Genomic DNA, 23,012 nt, shown 5'->3' on the forward strand with positions numbered 1-23,012 from the left:
TCAGAGAGCACGGCGCTCTGCTTCCCGGAGCTCTGGAAGAGTTGAGAGCCAGGTTTGCAGATCTGGCTCTTCTGAAAGCCGTTACAGGCAAGACCCAGCAGACACCGTAGCCAAGTACCAATGCACACGTCCCCCAGTGCTGGGCGTCCCTTAGAGCTACTTTCAGGGAACTCGGGCTTTTCCTTAGCACCCCCCACTCTTCTTTGAACGCCAGGACCCAGGACTCAGCACCTAACTGCCCATCATCCACCTTGGTGCCAGTACGAGCCGGCACACTCAGCCTCTCGTGGGCACTAGGGCTGGTGGAGAAGCCTCTCGGGTCAGCACCCCACCGGGCACCCTGAGCAGACATCGCTGCAGCAGTGACCTCACCATCTGGGTCACCTGGCTGATGTGGGGGAGGCAGGCTCAGGCCCCACATCACCCTCCCCCATGGGGCCTCCAGGGGTTGGATGTTAATTTAGTCCTTCAGAGTTGGGGGTTCTCAGAGAGCAAGTCCTCCGAGGCCAGTCTGGTCAGAAAACTCGGGGACCCCTGTGAGCCCACATCTGATGACCTCTAGACAGTGGGCTTAGGAGGGGGTCAGGAGGGGCACAAACATGTGCCAGGCTGGGGCAGGGGTCCACATGGCCCCTCGTGACGACCCCACTCACTCCTCAGAGTCGGCAGCATCCACCAGAAAGTCGAGGACCTGTTATTTTAACCCTGAACATGTGCACGGATGCAGGTGAGCTGGGAGTGACAGCCGAGAAGCAGAGGCCATCAGGCTTTCAGTGTGTGGGCTCCGTCCTTCCCCAAAGAGAAACTGAGGGAGGCTGTCTGGTCACAGCCGAGCCCGCCCTGCGGCCACCAGCCACACCAGGGCTGAGACTATCCCGCGGCCACCAGCCACACCAGGGCCAGGCCCTCAGCCCTGCAGTTTTATGCACCAGCTTCTCCCATCCTCTTGGGACACTAATGGGCTAGAGCGAGGCTCCTACTCCCCACCAGGGAGGAGCCGTGGGGCCCCCAAACCAGGGGACATGTTGGGCTAGTTTTGTTACTTCTGGCATCAATCACCTTAGACATCAAGGGCATCTGATGCCTGACAAGGTGCCCGATGCCGCAGTCAGCTGCTGCCCCAAGGTCAACAGCAAAGCTCAGGCTTCCCGGTCTCTGGGAGAAAGGACAGAAACGAGGGACAGGTTCCCTCCTCCAGCCCCAGCTGTCAGCATGCCAGGCTCTGGTGGAGGTCAGCCTGCATGGATGTTATGTTGAGACCCAGGAGAATTCCCACACCTTCCTCCGAGAGAAGCCTCCTTGGGGACAGCCTATGCTCTGGCTGCAGGGGAGGGAGCACTGGAGGCCGCCCGGGATGGGTGCCAGGGCAGGATGCCCCTCAGGCCGCAAGGGCAGGGCACACAAGGGCACACAAGGGCAGGACACACGCACGTCCCGCCTGCCACCGCGGCCGAAGCAGAGACTCAGGAGCCCACACTCCTCAAAAGCAGAAGACAGTAAACCAAGTAAAGCCGGACCCACAGTCCGGCTTCAGTGAGACAGCCCGATGCATCATTTCCAACCTCCCAAGTACTTCAAGGGGCACGCGTCCCAGTGACACGTACAGGGAGGTGCCCACCGGCAGAAGGGACCCCGTACCTGCTCCTGCATCCCGGGTGGTGCCAACCCGTCCCGCCTCAACAGGCAGTGGGCGCCTCGAGGTCCCCCGGCGTCTCCGAGGCAGCAGCCAGAGCCGACGCTGGGGCCCCCCGGGGGCCCCCCGAGAAGCTCCCTTCGCGGCCATCACGTTTTCTCCAGGGACGCGCACGGCAGCGGGGGCTTCGATTCCACAGGGCACAGTTCCCTTGCCCTGCAGTTCTCCTCTGCAGACGGTCCACAGCGGGCGGGCACTGGCAGTGGGGGAGGGCACCCCACCCCGCGCTCACGCTGAGCTGGGCAGGCGACCTCCAGTGACCTTGGGTTTGCCGAGTCCTAAGGAACAACAGAGCGTCCAACCGGCTCCCAGAGTCCCCGGCCTCCACCTCCAGGCCTTGCTCTGCAATCACTCCGGGCGCGGGCAGCCCAGAACCTCCTGTGCACGGAGGGCCGACCCCTGCCTGTCCCCTCACCTGGGGGGACACAGCCCGGACACAAGGCCTGCGGTGTCAGAGGAGAGCTCTGCAGAGTGGGGGCCAGGCTGCAGAGCAGTCTATTTGCAGGTCTTGGGCGTTTCCTTCCTCGGAAAGGGGCTTGTGCTGGCCGGGGCTCCCAGAGTCAGGGGTTTGCTTCGCTGCCCAAGTCAGAAACACCTTCCAAGCTCAGGAAATCTCAAGTTCAAACAAACAGCTACAAGGCGGGAGGAAGGGAGGGGAAACGGCCCTGGGCCTTCTTGAAATAAACTGGGAGATTCCGCCGTCTGTGACCCCCGCCTGCCGTCCAGCTCGGGAGGCAGGAAATGATAACACCGCTGTGCTTGGCAAGTGACACTTTCCAGCGATGTCAATCGTGCCCTGGACCCCAAGGCTCTGGCCCCTCGTGCCCACGATGATTCTGAGGGGGAGAGACTGCCTGGCCACCTGCTGCCCCCACCTCTGTCCCAGAGCGTGCGCCCATGTGGGCGTCACGCTGGACACGCCTCCGACCCTCACACCTAACCCGCTGGGCAGTTCACTCAGTTGCCGTTTATGTGTGACACAGGGGAGGGTCCCAGGGCTCCCGTGTGCTTCCTGTACGCTCCCGCCCACGGGGGCGTCAGCATGTGGGTCTGTCTGAATGGCCACGCTTGACCCCAGGAGCCACGGGCACCCCTTCAGCGGTGTAGCCGGTTTGCAGCAAGACAATGTCTGCTTCCTTCTGCCCCTTGGCACCCACCTTCCTCCCAGCGGTGTTCACAGGCTGGGGGGACCCTGCCAAACACCAGGCCTTCCCCGCCAGAGCTGGGGGCTGTGGGGCCGAGGTGACAGTGTGGGTCCCGCACGCCTGCTGGCTCAGCCCCGATGAGGTCCCCTTTCAGCTCTTTGGCTAGGAGCAGGCTCACACCTCTGAGCAGGGGAGGCACTGGGAGTGCAAGCAGGTGCTGGCCTCACTTGCCTCTCCTCTACGCCCACGCCCCCTGTGCTGGCCTGCGTCTGCCGGCACGCAGCTGGTGAAGCCGGCTCCTGGCGCTGTGTCCGTGAGAAGCAACACGGAGAGAATGTCAACGCACTGGCCGCCGAGCCTCCCATCTCTGCGCTTCCACGCGGGCCTCCGAGCAGAGGCCGTCCTGGCGCACAGTCAGGAGGAAACAGATGGCGTGTTTGATGTGGTGCGTCCAGGACGCGAGCCCTCTTCCTGTGACCAGGGACCAGAGCCCTGAGGTCCGTTCAGCACAGGGCACCGCAGGAAGGACATGCGGAGACGTGGCCACGGGACATGTCTCTGTGTCCACGGGAGCTGCCCGCCACTACTGATTAGTAACCGCCACGAGCCCCGTCGTGTGTTGTTCTGAGGCCGGGGCCGAATTTCTTCCCATGTAAACGTGAAGGTGCGCACAGAAAATCATGAGAACGGGAACTTCGGGGCCGCTCACGGAGCAGCTGGTAAGTCAGACGCACACGTGTGCACGTGCACACAGCCGTGGCGTCGCTGTTCCAGCAAGTGGGCGTGGCTGACCCAGGGTCTCCGACTTTATGGAAATATGTCTTAAAGACGTTACTATTTAAAACCTTTTCCAAAAATCGGTTATGAGACACGAATCTGCTCACAGTCTCTTGGTCTCTGTCTTGAAGGCTCACGGTCTTTGGGTTTGGCGGACATCTCGAAACCACACATCGTCCCGGACATGTCCCTCCCTCAGCTCCCAGTCACAAAACCCAGAACACCCAAGTTCTTCCTCCCAGGCCCCAGGCCCACCCCGGTGTGCCGAGTGCAGGCACCGGCGGGCCTTTGGAGAACTGGGTCTCCGGGGACCCCAAGAGTATATTTTACTCAACATGAGCTCAAGCTACTGTCGAGGAATTCGTATCCATAAATGGCATCCAAGACTTTTGGCAGTAAAAAGTCTTAAATTAATCATGGCGGGGGCGAGGGCAGGGAGTCACTTAGCACAGCTCTTCAACGAGATGCTGGGTACTTGGAAAGTCCTTCCAGGCTGACAGCCGGCTCATTATCACGTGCAGCCGCTAGGCGGGAGGACTCTTTCTCTTCGTAAGAATGACACGGGTGTGCACGTGTGCGTCAGTGCATTTCCACATGGCCAGCACACGCAGGTGCAAGCTGGCAGGGCCTGTGGGCCAGGTGACACACCTCCCTCTCCTCCTCCCTCCTGGTGCCTGGCGCCCCTGCCTGCCGTGCACAGACGACTCCCCGGGGTCGGGCCAGCACTGGGGCCCATAGGCACCACACGCCCCACAAGCCTGCCTCTTGTGCAGCGCTGGGTCCCAGCCCCACCGCCCGGCACTGCCCTCGGCCGCAGCCGGGCCGCCCCACTGGACGATGATTCCCTATGGAGCCCTGCTGCTGGTCACGACTAATTGTTCACCGTGTAACAGGGCCTTTCGGCCCTTTTCAATGACAACGTCTTCCCTCAAGCAAAGACAGGAAGCTCTGGGAGCCTCCGTCAAGATAGCCCGTAAGACACACCACAGGTCCGACACGCTGCGGCCTCTGAGCGCCAGCAGTGAAATCTTCGGTGGAGAGACCCTGGAGCTGCTCACTCGTAATGAGCTTTCTGAGTAACACGCTTCATTGTCTTAAATAAAGGACGCATCACGATACCTGACCAATCATGACAAAATCGAGAGACGGTGCCCTAGTCATACGAAATTAGAAACCTACTAACAGACAACAGGCAACATGGTGACTTAGGTCTTTTCTACGCTGTGTTTGCAACAATTTTAAATAAATGTTCTCCTCGCATTGATTGGGAATATTGTGTGGCACGTGAAAGTTTGCCTGAACCTTCCACGTGAAGTTCTGACACTTTCTGCGTCGCCCGGGGGTCTGTGCCTGGAGACTGTCGGCAGCGAAGTGTCTGGGGTCTTGCGGCACCAGGGTGGACGTGCGGCGTCTCCCAGGCTCGGTCAGCTCACAGCAGACGCTCCCTGCACGTGAATGTGTCCGTGCGGATGAGGGACGCTGCCTAAGGACTGGGTTTCAGAAGAGAAAACAGTATAAAAGGGCTGAAAATCCCTTTGAGACTTGATAAATTCTCAAATGGATAAAATTATAAAACTGATAAACCATGGAGCCCAAACGTGCACGACTACTCAACAACTTTCCACGTTTTGTTACTATTTAAACATCAAAGAACATGTCCTCCCTTCACAAGGATTCAGAAATCAAAACACTCAGAAAACTGTCTTTGAAGATAAAGTAACCTGACAAAAGTGAAGTCACATCTGGGGCATTCGTCCACCTGAAGTCTTGCTAAAAACATCACCAATGCGACTTAATGCTAGTTCCTCCTTCTGCAGAGGTAAGAAATCGGTTTTCACACTTTGGGGCCTGGACTCACTTTTTGCACGCTACAACAAGGGAATAACAAAAAGCCAGAAAGTTGGCTCGAAGCCCAATTTAGACACGCAAATGCCACTTAATCTGTCAAGTTCAGAAAGCTCCCGAGCCAGCCGCGCCCTGGAGAGCCCACACCTGCCGCTCAGACGCTCGCTCCCCCTTCTTCTCCCTCCTGTGGGCCTCCTGCCCACAGGCGGCCTGAGCGCTTTTCACGCGGACTTACGTCCCTTGCTGTTCGCGGCAGCCCTGCGAGGCAGATGTTCTCATGGATCCACTTTATGAGGACACCCAGGCGCCACCCGGCCACAGGCAGCAAGGCTGGGTTCCGGTCAGGGACCACCCCTCCCCAGCGCTCACCCGCCTCTCTGAGGTGGTGCTAGCGTTATCCCCAAGGCAGGATACCTCTTCCACACTGTATCCAAAGAGCACCGAGGACTCTGATTCTAGAATGTTTGTGTGTACATCACACAGCTGCAATGAGCCTGTTTACGTTTTGAAAGACACAACAAAGGTTTCTTCCTCCCAAGTCACAAGTATAAAATGAATGGATCAGATAAGTTCTTAGCTAACCAGAAATAAAGCTCAAAATTCTATTTATGACCGCACAAACCCAACGGCAAGGATTCACGATTTGCACTCATGTGGAGATGATAATTCTGGCGAAGAAGTGGGTTTGGGCAGAGAGGAGGGCCTCCCACCGTGAGGACACGTGAACTCTGGCCACCGGAGCAAGCATGTCCCGCTCCAGACTCTACCTTCTGCTAAGCCGTGAATCTGTGGGCCCCAAACAACCGTCTGAACTACTCTTCACCAGTGAAAATGTGTTTTTCGGCCACAGTACCCTCTCGACGAGCAGCTGAGGTCAGAAACCCTTCACTGTGATTTCTGAATTGTTACTGGTCGTGACAACAGAAGGGTCTCTCGGGTCATGTCTTGTTACATTTACTAGCCCCTGAGAGTGACGCTGGAGGGAACCCTCTTACTCGGCTGGTGCGGACAACCCACATGAAGGTTCTCTCCCCAGGAGCATGTGCCTGGTGCACCGTGGAGAATATAGGATCACCCACTTGCGCCCCCAGGAGGCCGGCTGTCCACAGAAGCCGCAGCAAACCTGAGACCCAAACACAGACTGAAGCCACCCCCACCCTGAGTGGCTTCTGTAGGCTGGGCACTGTGGGGGCCCCTTAGGGAGGTTCGCAGGAGTCTGGAGCATGGCCATTACTCTGCGGGAGCCCCTGACATAGTCGGGGTTGGAGCCGACCTGTGAAGCAGTCGGCAAACCACATGAACAGCACACAATGAAATGCTGCAAGGGGGCTGCATGGAAACAGGGTGTGAGGCCCGGAGAGCTGGCTGCTCCCAGGAACTGCTTCCCAGAGGACGGAGGACGGCAGCAGTGTGACCGTCACCTAGAGACGCTGGACACAGGCCAAGAAGGGTGCCCGATGACAGGAAGCAGGTGGAGTGTCTGGACCCGGAACCGCCCCCACAAACACACTTACGTGGAGCCAGCTTCCTGTCTGTCATCTGCTTTGCTTGAACAAAGGGACAACTAGTGGACAAGTGCAGAAGCATGGATGTGACTGGTTGGTCCTCTTCCGATGCTCAGAGCATCCTTCAGAATTGCCTCCTGGGTCCCTTCATGCTTTAAAGGGTACTCGACACCCACCCTTTCAGCCACACTTGCAGTGTCTCCAAACAGCTGACCTTCCTTTCTTGTAACTGTGTCCACTGAACGTGGACACCTCTGAGACCTTTACAAAGTATTTCGAGCAGGGGAAGCAACTTTAAAGCCCCTGGATCTGAGAGCTGCTGGGGCCACCTCAGGTCTCCAGCTTGCCCCGTCCACAGGCTCTCACCAACCAGCCCGGGGCTCCGCCCATGAGGCGTCCTTGGGATAAACGTTCCTTTTCAGTCGAGATCTGCATTCTGTAATTTCTCATTGATTCCCCGGCTCTCAGCCCCACTGCCCAGAGGCCAAGACAACAGCTCCAGTCCTGCCACACGGTGGGCGCACACACTCGAAGGGCATGGCTGTGTTCCTGCTGGGTCTTCTGCTTTCCAGCGATGGCCAGAGAGAGCATTGCAATCTCCTACCAGGTGGCTGCTGGTTCAGACCACACCATCTGTATTAGTCAGCAAGTGCCACGCTAATGCTGGGTAACAATGCACCCCTGATTCAGTGCCACCCCACTCAGCTCTATGGGGTTGGCTTTGTTCCACGGGCCTCCCTCTGGACCCAGGCTGGAGGGGCAGAAGTTGCCCCAGACACGAAGTCTGAGTCCCTCTGACTTTCATGGACATCGTTTGTGACGAAGTTAGTGTATGCGTGTGGGCAGCCGGCAAGGATGCTTTCCTCCGTGAACTCTCAATTCATTCAGTCACTTCGTTCATGAAGGTCCAGGTACCAATTTATAGTTTCTCAATCACACATTCTCTTTTCGAAACTCAGGGAAGTATTCACAGATATCCGATGCTTGGGTGTCTCCTCCACCTGCCATGGTTCCTGCATCCACACAACACCTGTTTCTGTGGCACGTGAATGAGAGGTCACACAGGACGTGAGTGAGCCACAGACACGACAGAGGAGCCATGGGCAGGAGGCATAGAGGGGACGTGGGCAAAGCTCACAGGAGTGGCCCCAGAGGGGCCCCAAATCAACCGATGGGCAAGCGGGCCGCACAGGTGTAAGGAGCCCCTGGTTTTCCATCCGCTTCCATCTCTGGAGTCCACTGAGGGGGTCAGATGCTTCCACCTCCCCACTGAGCTGCACCTGGTCTGGGACAGACTCACTTGGCCGGGGTGGGCCTGGGGACCTGCATTTCTAACACCTGGGCAATGCTCGCTCGGAGACTGCAGCCTGAGAACCCTGTTGGCAGGAAATCAGCAACGCCTCAGGCATGCGACTTCAAGAGAAAAGACCTCTGGTTTCATCTCCAGGGCTTCTCTTTTGAATCCCTAAGACCCACTCCTGACTCCCTGCTGCGGGAGCCCAGGAACTTCCTGTGGATGCCCTTTGTCAACAGTTGACAACAGCCACACCCACCCACCACAAATCTGCACTACGTTCCATCGCATTTCACACGTCTTCCGATATCCATCTAACCTGCCTCCATGGTGTTCTTCCCAAAATGCCTCAACACACCTTAAAAATGGATCTGAAGAAACAACTCCTGAGGCTTCATGACTGAGGCAGACGCCTGCAGGTGTGGGGGGGCCATAACCATGCTGGACAGACCTCAGTTTTGCAGGGAGGCTCTGGCCACTGTGTCGAAAGCCCCTACATTCACCGTTCTGTGCAGGGATGAGCCCACCCTGCACCCAGTTGGGTCTCCCTGGTAGGAGTCTTTCCTCCGACAGGTGCATGGGAGGGGGGGGCGTTAGGCCACTCTGCTCCGAGGACATCCTGGGAAACTTCTCCCAGCCCGCTGCCCCACTAAGCCCCATCACAGCCACACACCACCTTCCCAAGGAGGGTCGGTGGCCTGGAGGACATGTGATGGCAGGTGGGCCACACTGGATCGTCCTTTCCTCTCATGGCCACATCCGACTCAGTCAGCCCCACTTTCAGACATGTGCAGGACCCCACTGCCCACGCTGAGCGCCACCCAGGCCCCAGTGGCCATCCACCCTCTCCTGGACCAGCAGTGGCTCCCAGTCACACAGTAAGTCCACGTTCCCCACAAGCCTCTGGATGAGCCCTGCTTGTGTGTCTCAGAGGCTCCGATTTCCCAGAGTCTGAGCCGGGGTTGGAGCCGTGGGCCGGCTTTACACGGGGCTGAACAGTGGGCCCCTCAATTCTGTGTGTTGAAGTTCCAACCCCAGGACCTCAGAATGTGACTGTGCTTGGACACGGGGACTTTAAAGACGTAATTAAGATAAAATGAGGTTGCCGGGTGGCCCTACTCCATATGACCGGGATCCGTGTAAGGAGATCAGACCCAGTCATGCAGAAAGACGACCACGTGAGGACACGGGAGAAGATCGCCATCCACACGCCAAGAAAAGAGGCCTGAGGACAGACCAGCCCTGCGGAACTTGGCCTCAGACCTCCAGCCTCCACACTGAGAAATGCACATCTGTTTCTCTACAGCGGCCGGGCTGCCTAATGCAGGGGCCCAGACCCTCGATCCCTGCCCCCTGCCTCCACTGGCTCCCCCCGCCCCTCGGCCATTCCAGCCCCACACACCAAGGGCTTCCAGACCCCATGGTGCAAACACAAATAGCCTCATTGTGCACAGAAGGCTCTTCCCCAAACTAAATATTACACACCAAATTCTTAGGGTATGTTTCAGCATTTCTGGGTTAACTACCTACTTTTACGTATTGACCCAAGCAGACGCCACATCCACATAATTTTGTGCAGAGGAAAGCCGGCTAAGGAGTTGCAGGACAGAGCTTCTCTCTGAGAGGATGGGGGGTGTTGCTGTCTTGTCACAGGCTGGCTTTGTTCAGACAATTCACATTGGCTCAAGGTCCCTTGGGACATAGATGTGCCATCAGCAGCGTCGGGGGACCAAACCCTCAGCCTTCCACCTGGAGGATTCTCGGGGACTGCAGCACCTGGGTCTGGCTTCCAAAAGCATTCTGGTGACACAGCCCCGGGGTGATGCCCACCCGGGGAACTGCTGCCCACCAAGTAGCAGCTACAGAGGAGAGGCGAGGCAGGGCTCATTCCCAGCCTCGGATCTGGGCGCGACCCACGGAGAGGGGGGGCAGCAAACAGAAGGCCCTCCAGGGCAGCCCGGGAGCGGCAGCGGCGGGGTAGGGGAGCGCCCGCAGGCTCGCAGATGGGACAGGCCAGCCGGGATCTGCTGGGTAAACCACTCACCTCGGTGTGGCCTCCAGGGCAGCTTTTCACAAGCTTGACACAACTTGGAGACTCTGTGGCTTTGTGGCATGATGGGTATTTTGGGGTTTGGGCAGAACAGAGAATGTCAACTACCAGATCTGCCACTGACCAGTCCTGCAATCTAGCTGGACCTCAGTTTCCATACCTATAGAATGGGCCTAACGGCCAAACCTCAGACTGGCTGTCCGGATTGAAACACGCTACAAGCACTAGCTCTGTATTAGGCAGAGCACAAAAACTAAAGAGAAAAAAACAGAAAACAAAACAAAACAAAACAAAACAAAAAAACCCCACACAACTATGTGTTGATTTTATGTGGTAAGACACAATTCTCCTTTTCGTTAAAAACAATATTTTAAAAATAATTTTTTCAAATGTTACGTTCCGTAGAAGAGTACGTGATTTCTGTGACTCATTAACTGCCCATATTTGGTCTATTTACATATTCATACCAAGCAAACATCAAACCTAGAAAAGTACACCTAACAAGAAAGAGGGAAGTGAATTTTAAGAGTTTCCCACCCCCACCCCCCGAAGCAGACAGAAGCAGGTGTCATCACCTGGAACCCACCCCTTCCCTCACACCTCTTTGTCTCTAAAATTTTTCTCCAAAGTAATCAAGAAAATTGCAACTTCCCCAGGATGAGACCCTGGTGAGGCATCCTTTTATGGTTACTGGGCCTGTGACAGTCACCAACTACTACAAGGCTGATGGGGGCATGGGGTCCTCATCCAGGGCTGACTGGGGGACGGGGGTGGGGTCCTCCCCCCAGGACTGACCGGGGGATGGGGGTGGGGTCCTCCCCCCAGGACTGACAGGGAGACGGTGGTGGGGTCCTCCCCCCTGGACTGACCAGGGGATGGGGGTGGGGTCCTCCTCCTGGACTGACTGGGGGACGGGGGTGGGGTCCTCCCCCCAGGACTGACCGGGAGACGGTGGTGGGGTCCTCCCCCCTGGACTGACCGGGGGACGGGGGTGGGGTCCTCCCCCTGGACTGACCGGGGGATGGGGGTGGGGTCCTCCCCCTGGACTGACTGGGGGACGGGGGTAGGGTCCTCCCCCCAGGACTGACAGGGAGACGGTGGTGGGGTCCTCCCCCCTGGACTGACCGGGGGACGGGGGTGGGGTCCTCCCCCCAGGACTGACTGGGGGACGGGGGTGGGGTCTTCCCCTGTGGACAGATCACGGGGACGGGGGTGGGGTCCTCCTCCAGGACTGACGGGGGGACAGGGCACTTTCCATATATTTGGACTTGCCGCTCTTTGTTCTTCTACTTTCCAGAAGCTTCTACGTTTGCCAGATCAGGTGTGTCACAAAACTATGTTCATTCCTACTTGAGAGCTCTCCAGAGGCCCTCTGCTTGAACTGACCGAGCACGTGGGGGACGCCGCTGCGGGCCAGGGTCTCAGAAGGATGAACCCCGATGAATGTATGCTGCTGGGTGATACACCCACTCCGCCCCCAGCACGGCTGAGTTCCTGGCTGAGATATGAGTTGACATTTGGCTCCTTGGCCAGTGGTGAGCTCAGTGCAGGACAAGAGACAGGACAGTGGTGGGGAGGGAGACGCCGGGGCCAGAGACAGAGGGCCCAGGGGAGAGGGGCAGGTGCAGTGCTCAACCAGGACTTTCTGGTGCTCACCGGGGGCCATTCAACTTTGAAATATGACAGCACTTGTATCTTTACCTTCACTGTCTGCTGTGCAACCTTGTCCATTTATCCCTCCACCCATCCTCATCCACCCACCCACCCACCGTGTCATCGTGCACCCATGACAAGAGCTAGTATTTTGCTCAAGGTTAGGGAGTGGAGAAGGGGGCACTCGACCCCGATTCCTCTCTGCAGCCACTCCTGGCCCAACACCACTGGCATCACCCGAGAATGAAAAGCACAGATTCTCAGGGTCTGCCACAGACTTCCCAAATCAGGAGTGTGGGGTGGGGGCCAGAGGCTGCGAGCATTAGCTCGGGCGGCCTCGGGGGCCCATCCAGAGGACCTCTGTTCTTCCGCTTTCTGCACATGTGCGGGCTGACTACAGGTCCGTTAGTGTCTCTCCCTCCTGCTTCTGGCTTTGTCACAGTTACTGAGACTCTAAGAGAGATGAACATGCTGGCAAGGGGGCCTCACAGAGCAGGGCGCTCCTGCCGCTGGAAGCCGCTCCTGGCCTTGTGATGGGATATTGGATTCAAGAGTCCACGGACGACAGACACAGGTTCACAGCCCACATGCCAGCACGCGCACCCTCCCTCCCACGCAGGCTAACCTAGATGATGCCAGCACCATGGGAAGTCAGGGGAAGGACAAAGGAACATGCCTGTCAGTTCGGGGCGGAGCCGCAGAGGGAAACAGACACGGAGCCTTTGAAAGGTCGCCGAGTGCACTCAGCTCTGACCTGCTCCCCAGGGCTCAGGCCCCCAGCCCCAAGGCACCGGGTCAGTGCACAGACCGATATCCTGCCCACGTCTGCCACTAAGATCACCTGACCCTGTTCTGTCACAGATGGGGAGCTCCTCTGAGGACCTGGGCTGGCGAGCAGGTCGACATCGACCTATATTCCCATCCCCGTGAGTGGAGCTGTGCGTGTGCCCCAAGTTGGGTCGACAACGCTGCGTCAATGCCTCGGGACACACACCCGCACCGCATCACACAGCCTGCATTCAGCGGAGCCTCGCTCGCAGCCTGCTGGAAAATGAGTTTGTGCAGAGGGAGCCGACAGCATTAACAGGACACAGGCAGGGACGCCGTCCTCTCCCCCTGCTGAAAACACTACATCCTCGTGAAGCCGACCGTTGACCTGGATTGAAAAGCGATCTGAAATCTGCGGCTGTTGGCAGCACAGATGTGACAAAGGACACACATCTGTGACTTGCTGCTGAGGGGGTCAAATAGAACCTGGCTCGCAGCACAATTCGGGGAGCGGCCAGGGTCCTGCCTGCTCCTCAGAGAAGCCTTTTCACAATTCAAAATGCACACGCAGATGCATGAAACCTCCGTCCCTGAGAACCCAGGGCATGACGTCACTCTGGGAAGTCTTCCCACCGCTCCTGTCCTCACTGCAGGGCTTGAGCGGAGGGGAGGGGAGGGCCTGAGGAGCCGTTCCCCCCCCCCCCCCGCGCAGGGCGGGAGGGGTGCTCCGTGAGTCTCTGACCCAGCGCCCTTCACCTCAGGACACAGCCCAGACCCCGCACCCAAGCAAAACGCAACCGAGTTCCAGAAAAGGGGAGCCATCTCCCTAGGAACGAGGGACCAGATGGCACACAACGGCTTCCTTTTCTTTTGACCCATATCCGGTAAATCCAGTAGCTTTAATCACAAAATCACCATTAAAAACTGAATGTCTCCAAAAATCGTGGCTAGACCACCGCACACAATGACATGTATGCTGATTCAATCACTGCTTTGCCCTCCAAACCCAGTGAGGTCTCCCACTTGTGACAGAGAGGAAGGATACCACCCCTAACCCACTTAAGTGACAAAATCTAATCTCCCAGAAAGGCATCAGTTAGACAATGAAGGAATGATACACAACGTAACGTTTGGGCAATATCAGGCAAAAATGTGGCAACTTACTTTTAACGACACACGATTATTTCCTCTTCATTCAAGGAAACTAGTTAACGCAGACCGCTCTCTTCCTGCACAGTGCGGCATCGAAACTCAGAGGTGACTGACTGAGACACTGCCAGCTCAGCGTTTTCTAACCCTAAAGGGATCCATTCGAACGGCTCCTCAAAACTCGTCTTAAGTAACCTCCTAATCAATACAGGCAACGGAAGCCCACACATGCCGTCCTCTACCCTTACCTACACCATTCCCAAGCGCTTGTCTCAGCTGTAAATTATATTTGGTGAGGAAAAGAAGCATCCCGTTAATCCAGATTTTTCCTCCTAAAAACAAGCTTCTGATAGCCTCACCATGCCTACGCCCCACTCTGGAAGCCCTTGGCTCGGATTATTTTCAACCCACAGATACCGTATGCTTTCTCGAAAGGCAGCTGCCCCCCGGGGTGAAGAAGCAGATCTCAGATGAGGGTACGAACCCGGATCTGCAACCTGCAGCTATATGCTCACTCTCCCGGGTGGAACCAAATCACGCTGCCTGTCCACGGAAACCTAGCAGCCGCCAGCAAGATGCCCAGCACCTCTGCTCCTTCCTGTTCTCGCTGCTGGGGAAGAAAATGAAGGCTGTCATGCAAAACTCAGGCGCATGATGTCAGGCTTAAGAACACAGGATTCAGCAGCTCCTCCTACCAGTGTGCTTGGAAACCGCATCGAGCCTCCGCACCATTTCTTCCAGAGCCATCTCTTCATTTCTCAGCCAAAACCTCATCCTCCAACACCAGTGACCCTCTGTTGCAGAAGGCGCCTTATGGGTGGGGTCGTGCGATGGGGAGGGGGCACGGCCGCGCCTCCCTTCCCGGGATTGGTCCCCGAGCCCCGCCAAGGGGGCGCGCCCTGCGGCAGGGGGGCTGCGGGGCGGAAGCGGAAGCGGCGCGCTTGCTTCGCGTGTCCCCACGGCCACCAGGGAGCCCCGCGTGTGCGCCCCCGCGGCCACCTGGGAGCCCTGCGTGTGCGCCCCGCGGTCACCTGGGAGCCCTGCGTGTGCGCCCCGCGGTCACCTGGGAGCCCTGCGTGTGCGCCCCCGCGGCCACCTGGCAGCCCTGCGTGTGCACCCCCGGGGCCACCTGGAACCCATGTGTGGACCCCCTACGGATACCTGGCGGCACCCCCCACAGTACCGCCTGTGCTCCCCGCGCAAAGACGCAGCCCGCCCCCATCCCTCGCAGCCCTGGGTCTCTGCTCCTTCCCCCGAGAGGAAGGAGGAGCTGCCTGGCCGAGCAGAAGGTGAAGTGGCCGCCAGGGCGTCACCGGGAACCTGCTTCCCCCACTTTACCTCTGGCTGCCCTGGGGCAGGTGCAGAGGCCGCAGCAGCCCAGCGCGTGCTCCCTGCGCTCCCCGCGCCGCCGCATGCCTCCCAGCCACCCCGGGTCCCTGGGTCCACGATGTGTCCGCGGGTGGCCAGGGTGGAACAGCCGCCCCCCAAGTCGCGCCGCCGGTCTGAGGACGCAGGGCGCGGGGAGGGAAGCGCGCGGCAGCTCGCACAGGCCTTCCGACCTCGCCATGCTTGGCACCAAGCCACTGCGTGCATTTTACACCTCAGCGCCCTGCATATCGGAGTCGCCGTGTGGGCGGCTGCGGCTGCGAGGGAACAGGGGTGTGCGCTAACCCTCTCCTCGCCCGGGGTCTGCCAGCCCTCTGTGGTTGGCATGCCAGGTGGCGCGCTCCTCCCTGCAGAAGCGGGGTTTCAGGAAGAAGCGACCGTTTGCGTGACTGGTTTGGTATGTTCCAGCGAGGAGCCTCTGAGGCTCCGGCCGTGGCTCCTGTCAACACTCGGTCACACGGTCAGGCTCCAAGCTGGGTCCCAGGGGCAAATGGTTGGAGGTGACCCAGCACTTGCTCTGGGAGAGGCCGTGGGCCTGGGGGGGCAAGAGAAATCTGGAAAGTGCTGCCGAGCGGGATGAAGGATGCTGCCCTTGTGCTTTGCTTTTCTTGTTTACATCGGAGCCACCTGCCACCAGTGAGGGCGGGGGCAGCAAGATGTCCTGCAGAGCAGGCAGAGAGCCTTTCTTTCCCTTGTGGGCCCTGGTCCTGGGCTGTCCTGCCCGAAGCTGTGCCAGACACATTCCCCTTCACCCCCCATCACACACCCCTTCACCCCCCATCACACACCTGCCCCACCTCACACTCCCCTTCGCCCCCCATCACACACCTGCCCCACCTCACACTCCCCTTCGCCCCCCATCACACACCCCTTTGACCCCCATCACACACCTGCCTGACTTCAGGGCAGATCCTGAAATGTCCAAGTCAGGCCCTGCCCTGCCTTGCCCTGCCCTGCCCAGTGCAGAGGGCGGCGCCCATCCCACTGCCCCAAAGGCAACAACCCCCACACTTGTCCTTGACCCGCACACGTTTCTCCCTGGCCACACTCTCTCACACCTGCACTGCACATCTGGGGGTCACATCCCTCCTCAGAGGCGTCTCCACCTCCTCCCTCACAGGGTTTAACCCATTTTGGTCACTGCAGTGCTCAAACTTGAGGTCCCGTGGAAGCCTGGAGGGCTGGTTGACCCCACCACACCCGGTAGGTCAGGAGCGGGGGCGATGGGCATTTCCAACAGGACCCCAGGTGACGCTGAGGCTGCTGGTCCACAAGCTGAGAGCCGCTGCGAAAGAGGACAAGGCAGATGCCTGCCCCCTGCTCTCGCTGACTCCCTGCCCATCGGGGCGGGACATCTCCACTCACACACAGTTTCTTTCCTGAGCCCTGAGGCCTCCACCCTGTCCCCTGAAACGCCTCTGGCTGGTGCCCATCCCCAGACCAAGTGCTGCTTAGGTGGAGTCCGCTGACCTCTGTGATGGGTGCTGTTTATGTGTCAGTTGGCCAGGCCTTGGTGCCCCGATGTTGGTTCAAACACCAGGCTGGATCTCTTTTTGAGGGTATTTCACAGATGTGATTAACATGTAAGTCAGCAGACCGAGTAAGGCAGATCTGTCTCCGTGCTGTGGATGGGCCTCATTAAATCATGTGAAGGCTTTACGGACAAGGACGGGTTGCCCTGAGGAAGAGGGAAGACTTGGGACATGACCCACAACGCCAGCTCTTCCCTGGTGGCCAGCCCACACCTGCACCCGCAGATTTCAGATTTTCCAGCCCCACAGCCAGCTGAGCCAGTCATTTATAGATCTCTCCTCCCTCCTCTCTCTTTCTCAATTTCCACCAAACCTTTACTCTCTCCTTAAACTATAGCATAAATGGTGCTTTCTATAGAAATCACTTCATATCTGATTGAAGAATAACAATAGTGACACTGTCCCCAAACCCAGCTCCGGGGACTCTCCAATCTCTTTAAGGACGTGAACCCCTTTAGGCATCACAGACAGGTGGCACTGTCTTCACCCTGTTTTATAGGACGAGGCACAGAAAGGCTCAGTAACCTGCCTAGGGTCACACAGCTGTGAAGTGGCAGATGCACAAATGAGTGTTTGCTTTATGGAAACCCTGTCACATCCCAACTAGAATGCCATCCCCAAAGTCCTTTAGAGTAAATAAGGGACAATTAGGGAGGGAGGGTCCCAAGCCCAATACTGAAGAAGAACCAGGCCCAAGGGCACGGGCCTGCTTTCTATCACTGTCTTGCCCCCTCCCAGAAAGGAGAAACAGGACAGGGCTGTTCTGGGCCCCATGAGGCCACACGGTGCCCAGGTGGGAAGGCAGAGGTAACGTTACACCTGGATACAGAACACATCCGCTTAGCAACCCTTCCGGAAAGTTAGCCCGAAACAGGAGCCCTGGGGAGCCCGCCCTCCTGAGGAGGGGGGAGCTCTGGGGGGAGGGGGGAGCATGGCTGGAAGTGAGCACAGCCCTGGAGACTGAGGACGCACATACGTCCCATGCTGCCTTGCCCCACGTCAAGGGGGCAGCATGGGGAGAGGGGGGACTCGGAAAGAAGGTTCTGAAGAAATCCACAATTGCTAACAGCACAGCCTGGCTCTGGAGCTGGGGTATGGGGCAGGTGCAGCCTCCTGGAGCAGGGCGACCAGCTGCTTCTGAACAACTACTCCCTGGGCAGGGCGGGGCTGAGCTAGGCAGGGGGGCTCCCTGCCCCTGAGGGGCTTACACTCTGTGTAGGGCCAGCCACTAACAAGGACACACATCCTTATGGCGGCTGGGGAACAACGGATCCCCTGGGGAACTGATGTGAGGCCACAGGACAGAGTCCAGGATACGGGTAAGCCCTGTTCCAGCTGTGTGCTCTGGTACATGCACACCCATGTCTGTGGTAGGCAGCTTACAGCAGCGCAGAGGGGAGGGGAAGGGAGGGAGGGGGCAGAGACAGGGGTGGGGGGAGAAGTGAAGGGAGAGGGAGCATGGGGGAGAGGAAGGGAGGGGAGGGGATAAAGAAGGGAGGAGGGGAGGGAGGGTGTGTAGGGGGAGGGGGAGAGAGGAGGGGATAAAGAAAGGGGGAGGAGAAGGGAGGGAGTGCAGGGGGAGGGGTATTGGCGGGGGGGGGGAGGGGGGGCGCCAGGAAGGGGTGGGAGTCTGAGAGCAGCACACCACTACAGCAAATGGAGAACCGAGGGATTCCCCGGTCACAACGGGAAACCACTCAGTAATCGAACTACAACAGCAAGTTGCAAATACACAAAATGGGACTCCATTTACACCAAATTCAGAGACAGGTGAAACTAAGCTTCTAGCAGCAGAGACACACAGCTCGAGCCCAGTGTCAGCGGGGTGGCAACAGGCTTCCCTGAAGGAGGAGCTGAAGGGCCCTGTAGGGTCCTGTGACCAGAGGAGGGGTGGGGCCTGGAGGGAGGGGAGGGGCCTGAGGTCCTCAGGGTTCTCAGTCTGGTCCAAGCACCTCACGACCATGGTTGCAGACCCATGACCTGGGTCTCCAGCCCTCTGAGCCCAGCAGCATCCCCACCAGTGCTCAGGATGATATCCACACCAGCTACCTTTCTTCCAACCCTGGACCAAACACAGTACAGAACAGGCATAATATGCCAGGCAGGATTCCCCGGGGGGCACCGTGAGAGGGGCCAGCTGTGACCGACCGTGTGCCCAACACCACTGGTTGGACCATCGGGGAAGCCATCTCACACCTGTCAGAATGGCTTTTACCAAGGAGACAAGAGATAACAGGTGTTGGCTGGCCGTGGAGAAGGGGGACCTCTGTGCACGGTTGGTGGGAATGCCCACCGGAGCAGCCACTGTGGACATCAGTGTGGAGCGTCCTCAAAGAACCAAAAAGGAAACTAGCCTAGAATCCAGCTATGCTACTCCTGTGGACGGACCTAAAGAAAGAACAGCAACTCAAAGAGATCTGTGTGCCCCACGCTCACAGGGGCGTCGTTTACAACAGTCAAGACCTGGAACAGCCCAAGTGTCCACTGATGGAGGAGACGGGGGAGTGGGTAAAGGTGGGTGGACACACGGCGGGCTGTCGCTCATGAAAATGGAGGAACCCCGCCATCTGTAACCAGGGGGTGGAGCCCGAGGGGCACCAGGCTCAGTGAAATATGTCGGAGGAAGACAAGTACTGCATTTGGTCACTTGTATGTGGAATCTAAAAGCGCTGAGCTCAGAGACAGAGGGAGCAGAATGGCGGCTTCCGGGGGGCGGGGTGGGGGCTGTTGTTCAAGGGTACGAACTTCAGTGAGAAGGCGAAGTTCTGGGGCCCTAAGGTGCAGAGAGACGGCCACAGACACGACCCTGGGTTACACATTGGAAGACTGGTTCTCACCACGAGACAGAACTGGTAACTATGTGACATGACATGTGGTAACTAACCTCACTGTGACCACTCCCGGCACATGCCTCTGTCAAACCATCACCACATGCACCTTCCCCTCATGCAGTGGCCGTGTGTCCACTGTGTCTCAGTACAGCATGGGGGAGAGGGCAGCCATGGGAGATGGTGACAAAGGTGAACCTCTGAAAGGAGCTAGGAGCCCCTATTGCCAAGGTCTGGAGAAGACAGGTCTACACCAGCGAGCCGGCACCGGAGGGTCAGGGCCGGACCACCAGCACACGGGGGCCCCACAAGGCAGCACCGATAAGACCCGGGATGTGGCCCGGCAGGTGAGTGCACGCGTGTGTGCAGGTGTGTGTGCCCACGGGCCTCCCCGCCCTGCTCCCACGGGGAAGAAGTGGGAGGGAGGGCAGTGAGCCGGGAGCGGCCCCCTTCCCTGTGGCCCCGGGTGGGGCAGGAGGAGAGGGAGGCTGAGTGTGTGCGCGGACAGGACTGGGCCCAGGAAACAAAATGACCAAACACGACAATTTTGGGGTCAGAATAAAGTGTCACCAAGGCACCCTCCGCTCCGTCCAGCAAGGGTCCAGGGAGCGGGGGCAGGAGGGGGCAGGAGGGCTCAGGAGGAAAGCCCAGCTCCCTGGGTGTGAGCGGCGGACTTGGCGATGGTCACCTTGTAAAACCATCGTGAATCCTGAGAGGAAACACAAAACTCAGTGTGTGCGCCAGTCAGGGCACCAGTTCATGCCGGAGCCAGGATGGGACACGCGTGTTGTAACTTCCGGGGGAAATTCACCGCAATCACCCAGCAGGCCATAAAGGACCACTAACCCACTGGACCAGGACCCTGTGACCAGAAGGAGTGACCTTCTGGAAGGATCCTACTTGGAAAATAAAACTCCTGGAGTCTGAGTGGCCGGGAGGGGGGTCACCGCAGGAGCCTTCCTGAGGAAGGGGTGAGCCCTCGAAACCCCTATTCAGCCGGTTCTGAGAACAGGAGGGGCCACGGTCCCACTGCAGACACGCAGGGCAGAGCCACTCAGGGGACCCCGGGCGCTGGCTTCCTCACGTCCTGTCTATGTTACCAGACTCGGGTCCAGCCCTGCCCCCCCCCCCCCAGCTGAGCTCTGGACAAATCTCTTGGGGGCATCAGCCTGTGCATCATCTCAAGGGCCAAGCCAGCCTCTAAGTCAGAAAGATTCATGTGGGAAACAGGCATTCAGGTGGAAAGCAGTGAACAGTGTCAAGGAACCACTTTTTACTGTCACTTGTTGCCTTTCTCCACTGAGGCTGCTGGGAGCGAGCACTGCAGACGCTGATGTCTCACGGCCCCAGAGCCTGCAAATCCAGGATCAAGGCGCCTGCACGGTCAGGTTCCCGGGTTCCGGTGAGGTCCGCTTTCTGGGGCCGTCCCGCTGTGTGCTCACGTGGGGGCAGACGAGGGAGTGCTCCGGGGTCTCCATCACGTGGACACCGGGGTCACTGGGGGGCTCTACCCTCGCCCTACACATCTCCAGACACCATCTCCTTGGGGGTTTGGATTTCCGCATGTGGACTTGGGGGACACGACGTTGAGAACACATCAGCGCCTATAGACACTTTGTTCCGATGACAATGAAACTACCTGAAACTCCTTCAGAAACACTGTCACATGTGTCACCGGGGCACATGTGGAGGGCAGGGAGGCTGGAAGACTCAGACTCCCCGTGAGGAGAAGGAGAAGGGGAGCAGAGAGAACTGGACCATCGCTGGGGCTCTGCAGAAGCAGCCCACGGGCCCTCGCCACGTTACCCCAAACAGCAGTGGGCTCCTCAGGGGGTCCCCACCCCAGTTGTCACCACAGTGTGCACAGAAGAGCCAGCAAACTCAAGCCCGAGGTGACCGAGAAAGCACCACAGAGAGCAGAATGAGGGACATCCTTCTCCTCGTCCTCAGAACCCACGGATGAGTTACCCTGAGCGGACAAGGGGACTTTGGAGGTGAGACCGGCTGAGGATCTTGAGACCGGGAGACTGTCCTGGGTCACTGGGGTGGGCTGGACGTATCCCAGGGTCCCCACGGCAGGGAAGGGATGTGCCACAGCCCCAGAGGATGGGGTGATGTGGCGCCACCGCCAAGGAACGCAGACAAGGCCCGAAAGTGGCCTCTCACGGGGCCTCAGGAGGAACCAGCCCTGCCCCCACCTTGGTCTGGGACTCCTGGTCTCCGGAGCTGGAGAATGATACGTGTGTGCCATCCAAGGCTCTGTGGTCATCTGTTATGGCGGCAAGAGGAAAGTAATGGGGCCATGTGCGCCAGCCCAGAAGCCCTTGCTGCAGAGAGGAAGCCACCCAGTGTGAGGTCTCGGGGCCCCCACAAAAGGCTGACAGCAGACGTGGGGCCCCAGATGGGCGAGCACACACAGGCCTCCTACAAACCCCGAGGGTCAGGGGGAAGCCCCTTCCTCGTGCCCACAAATGCGTCTGCTGCCCCGACTGCCCCACGGGCTGAACATTCAACCTTCACTTGGCAGCGTGGAGACCCTCGTGATTATTCAGAAAACCCCGTAGTCTGCCTGTCTGTTCCTGACATTTGAAGTTTGATTTTACAGCCTTGACGGGGAGCGTCGTGAATAACCAGGTGGCCGCAGTGTGACGTCGTCCTGCACGGCGAGGTGTGTGCCGACACTGCATGTTCACTTGTTGGCTGCTGACGCCCCACCTGCCCGCGTCCGTGCCTGGAGAATGTTTCTGCTCTCACCGCGAGGAAACAGCCCCAAGGGGGTGAACCGACCGAAATGAGGAGAATGTGTTTAACAGCTGTGAGTTGAGGAAGCAGCGGCCGGTTTCCTTCTTCTGTCTCCTTCCGTTGTTCCGTGAGCTGCCCCGGGAGTTCCGGCAGCCTCTGGCTGCCGGGGCGCATCCCCACCCCGTGGGAGCCACCGGTTGTCCTCAGGGAGGACCAGCCCCTGGGACAGGGCCCCGGGCGAGGCAGAGCCAAGCAGGACCGCAGGCACAGGATGCTGTGGTGTCACAGGCAGACAGCAGGACGCAGAGCCGCCCCCCTCCCTGAGCGGGAGACCCGGCCACCAGTGCTGGCTGCTTCTGCACCTCGAGGGCACGAGAAGGGACAGCACAGGCATGAGCCATTTCTGCCTCATGGGTAGGAAGTAAAATGGCAGCAGTGGCCTGGAGACAATCAGCCCAGCGTGTGCCTCTAAAGCAGGGGCTGTGCTGGGCCTCACCCGGGGGCCTCCCGCGACCCACCTGGGCCCAGGCCTCACAGCGCCAGCGCCACTCACTTCTTGGATTTGCCGATTTGGGTTCCTTGGTAATCATGCCTCCTGGGAAGTAGGAAAAATAAATCAATATACTCTGGCATCTGGACTCCGCT

The 23,012-nt window shown here is 58.6% G+C and overlaps 1 protein-coding gene across 11 annotated transcripts in view; it reads right to left on the bottom strand.

The window, feature by feature from the left end:
* Positions 1-23,012, bottom strand: part of MCF2L (MCF.2 cell line derived transforming sequence like) — a 133,621-nt gene that overhangs the window by 83,544 nt on the left and 27,065 nt on the right. Inside the window, exons 1-2 of one of the 11 annotated variants that reach the window (XM_078452870.2) lie at positions 14,364-14,483; positions 13,895-14,027 (exon numbers count right to left, since the gene is read on the bottom strand). The exons of 3 other annotated variants lie outside the window; for them this stretch is intronic. Coding sequence is in view for 5 of the 8 variants with exons in the window: in XM_060636642.3 (XP_060492625.3) it covers positions 1,639-1,783 (145 nt within the window). In the remaining 3 variants the exon portion in view is untranslated. Of the gene's footprint in view, positions 1-1,638; positions 2,944-13,894; positions 14,497-14,574; positions 14,751-15,217; positions 15,242-23,012 lie in introns of those variants that run through there. 7 more of the 11 variants (XM_060636642.3, XM_078452860.2, XM_060636651.3 and 4 more) reach the window with 7 other exon arrangements.

This window comes from Panthera onca, chromosome A1, assembly GCF_046562875.1.
Source record: "Panthera onca isolate mPanOnc1 chromosome A1, mPanOnc1 haplotype 2, whole genome shotgun sequence".
Lineage (NCBI taxonomy): Eukaryota > Metazoa > Chordata > Mammalia > Carnivora > Felidae > Panthera > Panthera onca.